At 42.9% G+C, this 12,934-nt stretch overlaps 1 protein-coding gene across 11 annotated transcripts in view; it reads right to left on the bottom strand.

The window, feature by feature from the left end:
* Positions 1–11,099, bottom strand: part of PCDH7 (protocadherin 7) — a 415,361-nt gene extending 404,262 nt beyond the window's left edge. For 10 of the 11 annotated variants that reach the window (XM_032334043.1, XM_032334044.1, XM_032334054.1 and 7 more), the window contains exon 1: positions 7,866–11,099. In XM_032334043.1, coding sequence (XP_032189934.1) covers positions 7,866–11,069 — 3,204 coding nt within the window. In that variant the 5' untranslated portion in view covers positions 11,070–11,099. Of the gene's footprint in view, positions 1–854; positions 1,214–7,865 lie in introns of those variants that run through there. The other variant, XM_032334053.1, reaches the window with a different exon arrangement.
* Positions 11,100–12,934: the final 1,835 nt, after the last annotated feature.

Here is a 12,934-nt window from a genome sequence, read left to right as displayed (position 1 = left end):
CAAGAATCTGGCATTCTTAGTATTTCAAAACTTGTGGAAAACTTTGTAGGGCAGATGATGTGGTAAATGTATTAGAATTTGATCAAACTTTACACACGAAACACTTATTTTTAGGCACGAATACACATACAACAAACACACATAAATATATAAACATTAGAGAATTAGAAGGACCACCCAATGGAATCCCTAACTTACCCAGAATATTACTTAAAGAACTAAAATTCAGCCACTCTCTCTCTCAACCATATCTAAATTCTGAATTCTCGGAAGCAGCCTGAATTTATGTTATCTGACATCAAATAGAATAGCCTTCAGATAAATGTACCACAAAAGCAGGAAGCCACAAATTCCTTCTGAACGTGACTACAGTGACTTTCGTAAATCTAAGTAAAAATCCCAGATTTTCTTAAGGAATTTAACAACAACAAAAACTTAAAAATTCTATAGATAGTACAGATTCTTTGGTCAGTATTTCAAGATTAAGGATAAACCAGTCCATTGGCAGTAACTACTTAATACAAAATTAATCTCTCAAATTTGTTTTATAAACAATTTTTTTAATAAATCTTGCTCAAAGTCCTTGCATATAGATGTGTAGGAGCACACACAAATAAACACAGTGACATTTAGAAATACACATACAGGATGAACAAGAGACACTATCTTTTACTCTAACACACTATCTCACTGGCCTGGAAAAGATTGTGATTCCAAAGCCATTTAAAAATATTGATCAACTTGGAATTTTATCAAACGTCACTATTCAAGCTATTACAGACAAAGACTCAATAGACTTAATTTTCCTGGGTCCACAGAAAGCTAGAATCTCAAAAGTATTGCTGGAATGTGTCTTGGGACCTTTTTATTTTTTTTTAAATTTCTGCTAACCACCTCTTTGATAATGGAATTCCTGGTGACTTAGACATCCATTGGTAGCACATTTCTTTATTAATACTGCTTCTTTTGTAAGTTTATTTATTTCAGTAGTATTCTTCCTTAAATGAGGGGGAGGAAAAAAAAAAAGAAAAAATATAAAACCTTGAAAATCAAATGCACAAGTGAAACAAGCAGTGATTGGCTGACACCCCACGGCCAAGGGCAGGCTCCAGCAGGTTTCGGAGTAGCAAGGTCATCAGAGTATGGTGCATAATGGAGCATCATATTAGAGTGGAATTCAGCCAAACACAGTAATGTATGGATGTAGACGCATCTGAAAGAAGGAAAATAAAGATTTATGCAGGTAAAAAAAAAAAAAAAGTGTGATGAATAATTTTTCCCCAATATCTTCTACCCAATCAGAATGCTGTGGTAGAGGTTTTGGTGCAGAGATTTTTTTATTTACTAATTACCTGTTTGTAAATAATAAAAATGCCCAGGGTGGGTAAAGTTAACTCATCAGATGAATCCTACTCGGAAGCTTTATTAGTTTTTTTTTGTTTGTACACAGCATTAGAGTTCAATATAAACATCACCAAATTCCTGAAAATAAACTTTTATTCTGCCTTTAAAACATTAATTCACCAGAAGTGATAATTAAGATTAGTTTTAGTGGTTTCAGCTCAATTCTTCTTGGAATGTGATTTCTCCCACAACACTAATGCTAAATAAAGCCTGTGTAATGTTCTGAAACGGAGTCCCTGCTTTAGAAAAGATTCTAAAGGCTTTTAAAATAAATAAGAGAGAAAAGTAGAGCTGACTCAAGATCTATATGAACAGATCTTATTATTTCTATGGAGTCGCAGTAAATAAATGGATGGGGAGCCTTGCTATAGTCCAGAAATTGCTTATATACAGCTTAAACATAAAGCTCTAAATAATTATTATACTAAATTTCCAACATAACCTCTACCACTCTCCTCTTTCAGGAAAAGATATGGTGGCAAAATATCTGATAGCGTTGGTGACAATTGTGAAGCAATGGTTATCACAGTATATTCAGTTTTTAAAACAGTTCAAATTTTATTTTTGAAATTAATAAAGTCCATCATTAGCATTTTATCACTATATAAATTTAAACTATGATACATTGGATTGGTTAACTGCCTAACAAAAGAGGCAATCCAACTGAAAAATTTAAAAATGTCACATTCTTTTAAAATTTGCTAGAAAACAAAATTAGAGAAAAATTAGTTCACAACTGTGTGTTAAGGGCACTATGAAGGTAGAGCACAACGGCAAAGTTGGCAAATGCAAAGGAGCAGAGAAGCCAGACAAAATCATCCATATTGATGAAAAAGGTAAAAGATTATTCTGATTAGAATTCGTATAAGCTTTCTATACATACAGCATAGAAAGCTTCTATTAATTTCTATTAAGATTATGTTTTTATTGAGGATATACTAATCCCAGATAGAAGCTTACATCCTGTTGCCATGGTTCTGTTAAAATTAAAAATTCTGTCAATTAACCTGTTGCATATATGTTTTAAACTATGTTAAGTTACTTCAATGAGTGTAATCAATTGTTATTCTACATAGGGAAAAAGAACCATTAATTTCCTTTGAATAGCTATAAAATTTGAATTATAATTTCTCCAATAATTTACAGATTAAAAACTAGAGCCTAGGGGCGCCTGGGTGGCTCAGTGGGTTAAAGCCTCTGCCTTCAGCTCGGGTCATGGTCTCAGGGTCCTGGGATCGAGTCCCACATCGGACTCTCTGCTCAGCGGGAGCCTGCTTCCTTCTCTCTCTCTCTCTGCCTGCCTCTCTGCCTACTTGTGATCTCTGTCAAATAAATAAATAAATTAATTTTTTTTAAAGATTTTATTTATTTATTTGTCAGAGCGAGCGAGAGTGAGCACAGGCAGACAGAGTGGAAGGCAGAGTCAGAGGGAGAAGCAGGCTCCCTGCGGAGCAAGGAGCCCGATGTGGGACTCGATCCCAGGACGCTGGGATCATGACCTGAGCCGAAGGCAGCTGCTTAACCAACTGAGCCACCCAGGCATCCCAAATAAATAAAATATTAAGAAAAAAAAAAAAAAAAAAACTAGAGCCTAAAGCAGAATTACATCCTATTGTAAAAAATTCAGTCTTTCTAATCAAATATACAGTTATACATACACAGGTAAATCTCAGCAGATTTCTTTCTCTATTGAAATATATATAGTGAAAGTTATGTGACTTCAATTTTATTCATAGAGATAAAAAAACAGAACCAGAACACTGGCCTCTGCATTCCATGACTTGTATCCACATTGTATCCTCAATAATCTTGTGATCTTAGCCAAATTATTTTATCATAAAGGCTTCAACTTCTTAAGTTTCATTGCATCAGTCAAGGAACCAGCAGAAAACCAAATTCACACCTCAATGGTACAGAGAGAGAAAGGCCTCAGTCTCTCTTCATATAAAATGAGGGAACTGGTTTGGATGATATCTTTTAATTAAAAAATGTGATGACTCCAGTGATTTTTAGATACAAACACTAAATGGTTGATTATATTTTCTTTCAGTTTTGTATATGTTTAAAGTTCAAATATGTTCTGTTTATTAATGTATGAATATCACAATGAAATAAAAGTCCAATGGTGCCATACTTAGTTTATATGAATATATCTGTATGTGTTCGTGTGTGCGGAGAGACAGAGAAAGAGAAAGAAATAACAGGTGTACATTTTCCCACATTTATAAGGTATGTAATTACTCCAAAATAGAAGATAACAGGAAAGAATGATTTTGCTATATTTATCCAGCTGCATGATTTACTTAAAATCTATAAATTGACTTTGTGGTCTCATGTCTAAGTTATTAATTGACTTGGGATAAGTTTGAGATAAGTTTTAGATTGTCATACCTGACATAAAAATTTATAAATGCAAGGTAGATCAGATAAGTGGATGACCCTTTCCTTATTCATAGACATCCAGAGATCTAGGTAATGTTGCTTTAGTAGATATCTCCTGACGAAAAACATAACCTTTCATTAGTGATTAGCCACTCGTCTATTACATCAGGCCAAATGTAACAGAAATTTCACCATATGCAGATGCCCTGTACCTCCTGAAAGTGTTTCTGGTTATACACAGAAGAATCATATTGTAGAAATTATGCTTATCAAAATGAGACTAGAAGCTATGGTTGGCATCACTCTGCAGATGCGTTCCTACTATAATATGTATGATGCAATGTGCATACACGAACAAACTGATATTTAGTTTTTTCAGTGCTGAAAACTCTAATAGATGATGGCAAGCCATTCCATTTGCTTCCAGACTGGAAGTAACTTAAAAAATAATTTCTGCCGTATTTTTTACTAAGTATACAATGAATATATTGAACACAATTTGAGCACTTAAAGAGAATATTATTCAGACTCCATTCTGCAGTTCCAAAGCCAAGGGAAACTATCACTGGATTTAATATGAATTTTTCTTGAGCATTTCTGCATCAGCTACAAATGGATTTTTAAATTAATGTTTATTCAGGCTGTATCTTCCTTACTCTTGCCAAAAGTAAAGTACTTTACTTTCCATTTACTAAATACAATAAAATTTTTACTTGCCAGTGCGTTATCTAAATAAGAGCATGGCATGAATAAACTCAACAGGACCTAAAAATAATAAACAAAGTAGTGACTATACTTTCATATGTTTACTAATCTTCTGGAATTATACTATTCTTTAAGAAAATTGAAAAAATATTTAACACATAATACGACTCTGAAGATTATAAAATAAGTAGAAAAATAGAATGCCTTTGCTTTTATTTTATAAGTCAAAAGCACAATTGTATTTCCAAGTCACAAAACTTGAACAACCACTAAAACCAGGTTTACCAAGCAAAGGAAAGGTGGACACTTAATCTCAATAATGCTGTCAATGATCCACATTAGGCTCAACTAGACACATTATTTAGTTGAGAGCAAAGGCTATTGTTTTAACTGCAAAGGTCTGAACTATGGAAACCTGGGCTACATCATCAGTTTTGCTAAGGTGTGATTTTCAGAAAGAAAGAAAAAAAAAATACAGCAACTTTGCAACACACATCTTTTAGATTCTGCCAAAGAGTAACTACAGAAGCTTGATTTAAAAATTTCTAGACCCAGTGAAAACAAGCCAAAAAGCGGGGAGGGGCATTATTTACAAACTTGTTTCCATAAAGCTGTTTAACTTATTACAATATAACCATTACCAGGATTTAAAAGCAACACTTTGAAATGTCTAATTATCATGAAGAGGAAAACACTGTAAACAAATACCCTATCCACTATATCACAGGTAAAGAACTATGTTAAAGCAATTCAAGAGAATTATAAATACAATGGAGACTTTATGTCAGATGAAATCTTTGATTTTTAATTAATCCCTATCATAAGGAATTAAAATATGGCATCCCTCAGGGTTTTTCTTAGATAAATTCAATATCAAAGGGGAGAATTATAACAAAACCTGTGTTCTTTATTTTATTTTATATCAAATTTAAACACAGAAAATACATTTTGGCAGTTGTTTTTAGGTACAGCTAATATCTTTTAAAAAATAAAAATAGAAAATCATCTACTTATGGTACAAACAAAAATCAGAACAAAAAAGATCCTGTTTACTGTGTCAGATGTCTAAACAGAATGTAACTTTGTAAATGGATCCCTTGTCCCCTGACAGCAATATTGAAGAGATGAAGAGTATCAATTACTATTACTAATTACATTAAGGGGAATGTATTTCATTCTCCTTTATTTCATTTTGTTTCAGCTATTTATTATGGTAAAAACTTTACACATCTTTTGAATACCTAACAACATAGAAGTTTTCCAGTCACTTTTGGCAAACTGCATGATTTATACCAATGGCTTTGCAGGTTTTCTATTTTGGTATACAGACTTCTTTGCTCTGTTAAGAGTCTCTAACACCATACATTAGTTTATTTATAAGCATATCACTTTGCCTTTTAAATAGGATGCCACAGCAGTCTTGGTATTGGCTGTCTTAAATATTCAAGAATATAGAGCCAAACTCATTTGATGAGGCAAATAAAGCTTAAGTGACAGCACAGAACACATGAATGGGTTGTATAAAATATCTATAAATCTGCCACCTGCTATGTCCATTCTGAAGTTTAAGATTGTGCAATTTAAAATGTAAATGCCTTTCAGCCATGGGACAAAACATCCCATTAAGATGACAGTGAAGAAGTAAACATTCTGAAGAAAGATGTTTTCATATACTTTTTGCACTACATGTTATCATTTTCCAAGGAAATTTCTATAGACCTTAATTTATCTGTGGGTGTTCCTAAACCATCTTAGAAAAGTAGTATTATTTTACCTGGACATGTCCTTATTTACAAAATGGATAGAAGTACCAAAAACAGAACAAAAGTCTTCTTCTTCTAACTCCAGGTAAAGCAATAGCACAATAAATATAACCTTCCACTTAGTAAATTGCAGGTTAAAAGAAATAAGTAACTCAGGCTCACAAGCATCACATATTTTCAAAAGCCATTTAATGTAATGAAGTTCAAGCCTATATTTTCTTGGATTGCTGTGGTAATTGGATATAAAATCATGTGAAGTCTGTTTCTCCTTAACCAAATAGCTGCAGTAAAGTACTATAAGTAGCAAATATTTCTTTAGGAAATTGATTTTTAAAACTATGAAAGCAGTAAGGAATTAATATCTCTTTTCTATGTCTTTAATGAGCCCATCAATAACATCTTTAATGACACTATAAAGCAAGTTTTTCTTTGGCCTTAATTCTTCCCACATTGCACATTCCACATGCAAAGCATATTTAATAGAAAAACTATTATTTGATATTATTTGACAATCATAGATGTGTTTTTCGAGATGAGCTCTTGTGATAAGAAATATGTGGCATTTTATTAGTGGGGCTACTACAGCATTAGACACAGCAGTTTCCAAAAGGTTTTACTTGCCGAATGTCAGACCTTGGTGGGTGTAAAAAGTAAACTTTGGGAGCATTACATATATCACAAAAGCAAAACTTACAAAAATAAATTTTCTGTTTTCTGAAGTTATCTCAAAATATGTTTTTTAAAACTCCATATCTCACTGAAAAACAACAGTATTGAATATTCCATATAAACATAATAATGTCAGGATATCACAAGGCAGACCAAAATTTTCTTTTACACAGTGCATCAAACAAGAACATTTCTGTTGTTCAGCTTAGATAATAAATGGATCATGCACTTTACTTTTGCTTATAAACTTTTAATACCAAATACGAAGAATGCAAGTCCTAACTTCATAGCTTCCCAGAAGTCTAGTTGTTACAGACACTGAAGTATTTAAAATGCAGTTTTGCATGATATTTGTGTATCATTAAATGTTTTTAAATCAACATTTTTGTCAACGTAATCAGTATTTAAGTATCTCAGTCTTGCTACTATATTTGCATGAACCAGCCTCCATGATCTGTACAATCCTACATAATACATAACACAGATAAAACTTTTATAGTGTTCAATTTGCATAGGCACCAGTAGTAACTTTAGAAATTCCCCCCCCCCGGGATGTAATTATACACTGAGTAGCCACAAAACAAAATAATTTCAGGTTAAAGCTAACCACCCAAACCATATATACATATTTATCCTGAAAATAGAAAATGTAGGATGAATTAGTACTGTCAAGGATAAAGAGATGTACAAAACACTGCCTACTTTGAATACGTTCTTAGATAGCTTAGTAAATGCTGGTTTGGTAAGTTGCAAAATACAAGGGGGCATCTCGTGCAGATGGCCTGTGGTCAATTAATGATCTATGAATTCACATTAATTCACTGCTATTAAATTTTTAAAATAATAGCTTTAAAAGAGAAAACAAAACTTCACAGAAGATGTTCTGTCTCAGAGTTACTAGCCTTCTGTGGGATATTTAGATATATTTGGAACACATCTTACCTGTTTGCTGTACTTGTTATTGGTTTGACAGCTGTATTCAGAGCAGTGATCTGATCCAATTGAAATGTTGTCTCCTGCTCCCACAAAGGTGTTGGCTGGTGGTAGATCTTGTACGGCCTGGTGTTTTTTTCCTGCAGTTGGTGACTGGGGGTGAAGTTGGACAGTAGGCAATGGAGAGCTAGATTTGTAATGCCTGGCCAGGTCAGGACTGCCAGGCCCCCCATTAACAGATCGGTATCGCCCCATGCTTGGGCTATCTGACAGCTTCTCATTGACACTATCATACCTCTGTCCATTTGGTTTAGAAGCTTCTACAGTGACAATGCTGCTGTAGAGAGGCTGCTTAGATTTTTTGTTTTTCTTGTCCTTTTTAGGCTTTTTAGATTTGTCGTGCTGCTGGGGTGTAAAAAAGTCTTCGTGATCCTTTTTGCCAGCTTCATAGCCATTTTTATTTTTGGACCGGCAGTACCTTGCCATCACTACAATTAAGATGATTAGAATCACTGTCATAATTCCAGCAACCACCCCAATGACAATACTGAGTCTCTGCTTGCTAATTTCGTAACTTGGGTCACCAGCTATATCCTGGGTGAGTGGGGTGTGCAAACTTCTGGCTATCTGGGAGTCAATCACAGTTGCATTAGAAACACTTTCATTGACAAACACATGCACCAGAGTCGTGGTGGACTGGGAAGGCTGCCCACTATCATTCACTTGCACAACCAACCTGTGCAAGCCATAATGCTTTTGGGTGAGTTTTCCCACTAAGGAAACCACACCACTGGTGGAATCAATCTCAAACAGCTTGAAGGGATTCCCTCCCACAATGCTGTAGTTAAGGTCTGCATTGATGCCATCGTCACTGTCTGTTGCCAACACTGTAGCTACTACTGTCCTGACATTACTTGAAGGTGGCAGTAAAGTGTAGGAAATGTTTCTGGGAAGGGTCACGGTGGGAGCATTGTCATTCTCATCCATCACAAAGAGAGAGACTGTGGCTGTGGCGGATCTGGGAGGATCTCCCCCATCCACAGCCTTGACTCTGAATGTGTATGTGGTCTGATGTTCCCGGTCAAAAGACATTGTGGAGTAAATGGTCCCCGTGTCATTCTCAATGGAAAAAATGTTACTGTTTTCTTCGATGTAGAGGCTCATCTCCGCATTGCGCCCCTTGTCAGCATCCATCACCGTGACCATCCCCACAGGGCTGTTGGGCTGCAAGTTTTCTTTCACATAAAAGGTAAAGACGTCCTGCATAAACTTAGGGTCATTGTCATTCTTGTCAGCCACCTGCACAATCACCGTGGTGCTGCCCTGCAGCACTGGGATGCCTTTGTCTTTGGCGTTAACTTTAAACTCATACCTGTCTGTCTGCTCTCGGTCCAGCACCGTATTGACAAGGATGTCCCCAGAATCAGGATCGATGGCAAAGATCCCCATAACGGAAGAATCCAGAGAGTAGGCAATCTCTGCATTTTTCCCACTGTCGGCGTCTGTCGCCAGCACCGTGGCCACCCTCTCTCCAGGGATGTTATTCTCGGGAAAGTACACCTCCACCACCGACTGGCCAAAGACGGGCGGGTTGTCATTGGTGTCTCCTACCTTGACAACCAGGGAGTTGTTGCTGGAGAGGCTGGGGCTGCCCGAGTCCACCGCCACTATGACCACGTTGAATTCCCGGGTGGTCTCATAGTCCAAAGGGGCCGATGTGTGCAGAAAGTACTTTTTCTTGTTCTGGTCGCCCTCTGTGTCGCTGGCCGGCTTGAGCTGGAAGGGCACATCACCCACCACGGTGCAGGTGACTACCCCGTTCTCGCCTTGGTCTCGGTCGGACACCTGTACCAGAGCAATGGGGGTGTCGACCAGAACATCTTCGGCCACGTTGGCCACCCCGTCCTTGAGTGGGATACGCCCGATCTTGCGGATTTCAATGGACGGCACATTGTCGTTCTCGTCCTTGATGTTAAGGACCACCGTGGCCTTGTCGGTCTTGGGGGGCTGCCCGCGGTCGCGGGCCATGACCGTGAAGCGCAGCTGGTTCACCTCCTCGCGGTCGATGCGGTGCAGGACACTGAGCCAGCCGGACGTCTCGTCCAGTCGCAGCAGCCGCCGCACGGATTCGGTAGCCGCTCCGAACACATACTCGATCTGTCCGTTGACCCCCACGTCCAGGTCCGCGGCACGCAGCTGCAGGATGGGAGTCCCTGGGGCGCTATTCTCGGCTAGGTCAGCTTCATACACGCTCTTCTCGAAGCGGGGGCTGTTGTCGTTCACGTCGGTGATGAGCACCCTTAGGATGGCCTGAGAGGAGCGAGGCGGGTCGCCACCGTCGCGCACCCGCAGGGTCAGCTCGTAGGAATCGCGTTGTTCCCGGTCCAGCGCCCCCTTCACAATCAGCTGTGGCTGCTTCTCGCCATCCGGGGTGTCGGCCACCTGCAGTTCGAACACGCTGCTACGGCCACCGGGGTTGGTCCCGCCGCCGCCCTCTGGTGCGTCCGGCCGCCTCTTGGAGCCGCCCGGGCCGCCGCCGCTCGCGCCGTTCCCGCCGCCCCCGGGGTAGGGGGCGCTGTCGGCAGGCCCAGAGCGCCGGCCCTCGCCGCCGCCGCCGCTGCCGCCGCCGCCGCCGCCGCCGCCGCCACCGCCCCCGGGCTCCTGGAGCAGCTCGTAGCGCTCGATGCCGTTGCGGCCGAAGTCACGGTCCGTGGCGGTGGGTAGCAGGTAGAGAGTGCCCACCGGTCGGTTCTCCTCCACCGTGAGCGTGAGCACGGGTGACGGGAAGGTGGGCGTGTTGTCGTTGATATCGAGTACGATGACCCGACCCTCGAACAGGTCCACCCAGCTCTGCGAGGGCCCGATGACCGACACTTCGAAGTCCAGAAAGCACTCGTTCTCGTCGAAGATCATCTGACACTGGGGCAGCTTCTCGCGGTCGATGCGCCGCTCGCTCGTGCTCAGCTCGCCGGTGAGGTTGTCGATCTTTAGGTACTCCGAGCCCGACTCGAGGCTGAAAGTCACCTCACCCGAACCCGTCACGATGCCCAAGTCCGAGGCGACGTTGCCGATGCGGACGTCCGCTGGGCCCTCCTCAGCCAGTCGATATCGGAGGAGTTGCTTGGCGGCCGCCAGGCTGAGCGAGAGCGGCAAGAGGAGACAGCAACCCAGGCACCAGCCGCGCGCCCACCCCGCGGTCCGCATCCTCAGCATCTTCTCCTGCTGCTGCTGCTACTGCTCCTTCTAATCACAGCCCCCTCGGCGCCCCCCTCCTCCGGGGCCGGCCGCCTGCCCTCCTCCCAGTCCTCTTCTCTCTCCGGGAAAGGAGGAAGCGAGAGGAGGGAGGGGGCAAGAGCACCGTGCGGAGTCGGCCAGGGGGACCGGCGATAGATCCTTCTTCTTTTTTTTTTTTTTCCTTCTGCTTCTTCCGAAAGTTATTGTTTCATAATTCATGCAATGGGTGCTAATCGCCCGCTCGCCGGCCGCCGTTCAGTCGCAGTACTCACAGTTCACGGGACACTGCGCGCCGCGGGCTCGGCGCCCCCCCCAGAGTCATCCCCGCAGCGGGCGGAGGATCCCGGGCTCCGGTTCCCGCTCTGTCGGATGGGGCCGGAACCGCTCCGGCAGGCGGGTGGTGGAGCCGGGAAGCGGCGGGGAACAAGCCTGCAGCCTCCCCCGCCTGCCAACCCCGTTCGTCTTTGCTGCTACTCGAGTTGCGTCCAATTCACGTTCCAGCCACTCACTCCAGACCCAGCTTCTGCTCCGGCTGCCCAGGCAAACGTGAGTTGCTTCCTGCACGAGGCGCCGGGGCCAGCAACAAGCCAGTCTGAACTCTGACTCCGCTCTGGCAGCTGGGGAGCCAGTCAACAGATCGAGAATGAAAAATCCCTGGCAGGTCGCTTCGGGCACCGTGCAGTGGAGACCACTCGCGTCACACAGCGGTCCGCGTCCGGGTGCCCCCCGCGCGCCCAAGAGCAGCCCGAGCCATCTTCAGAGACGCCCAGAGTCAGTCTCTTCTCACCCCCAAGAGCTCGGGTTTCTCTTTTTTTCTTAACAACTCTGCGCAAGGTCATTAGTCACGAAGCCGCCGCCTGAAACCGCAGCAGCCGTTCGCCCGCGGGGGCGAAGGCTGAGCCGTGCGCACCGCGCGGTGCCCAAGTTTGGGTTCGCAGCCGCAGAGTCCGTGCCTTTCCTCACCTGCATTCGGCCCGCAATTCGGAGCACTGGGATCTGCAGCGCTGTGCGCGATTCAGGGAGGAGATTGCAGCCTCTCTCTCTCTCTCTCTCTCTCTCTCTCTCTCCCCGCTCTCTCTCGATCCCTCCCCTCCCTCCCTCTCTCTCCTCCCTCCTCCTCCACTCTCCTCCCTCCTCTCCGTTCCCCTTTCCCCTTCTCCCACTCTCTCTCTTGCACGCTCCCTCTCTTTCCTCCCAGTCCCAACGCTGGCAACTCGGGCTGAACTTGATCCCTTTGCAGTTCAAAGGTGAGCAAACCAAGCTCGGTGCTCAGGCGACGATGGCCTGGCGAAAGCCCCCGGCCGGGCTCCCCCAATGGCAATTAACAAAGATGCCCAATTCTGTCCGGATTTCCGAAGAAAAGCCAAAGGCACTGGGGAGGGGGTGAGCGGGAGGTGGAGTCAGAGACGCTGCCAAGTAGCTTAAAAAAAAAAAAAAGAAAAAGAAAAGAAAGAAAAGAAAAAGAAAAAGAAAAAAAAAATCCAGTTTGCCAAGGGGAGAAAAAGTGCCAGTCGGTTGTTGCCTCGGAAGTGCCCTGGCACGGCGGGTGAATTCCGCAGTTGTCTTGTCCCTTTTCGCGTCTGGGAGAGTCTGGTGCGGGCGCGCTCGCCGCCCCTTGGACTGCCAAAGCTCCAAGACACTGAATGGCAAATAGGAAGCTCCCGCTCGCCAGCCGCGAGCCGGAAACCCGCAAGTTTGCCCAAAGTGGTGGCTGCTTCTGGGAGCTCGCAGGCTGATCAAGCTTGTCCCTGAAGCGGCTGCTGCTGCTGCGGCGGCGGCGGCGGCGGCGGTGGCAGCCCAGCCACCGAAACTACACACTCGCGGAAAGGGAGGGACGCGGGTTG

The sequence above is a fragment of the Mustela erminea genome, chromosome 2 (assembly GCF_009829155.1).
Source record: "Mustela erminea isolate mMusErm1 chromosome 2, mMusErm1.Pri, whole genome shotgun sequence".
Lineage (NCBI taxonomy): Eukaryota > Metazoa > Chordata > Mammalia > Carnivora > Mustelidae > Mustela > Mustela erminea.
The sequence above is the reverse complement of the archived record's forward strand: the minus strand, read 5'-3'. Positions and strand labels throughout refer to the sequence as shown.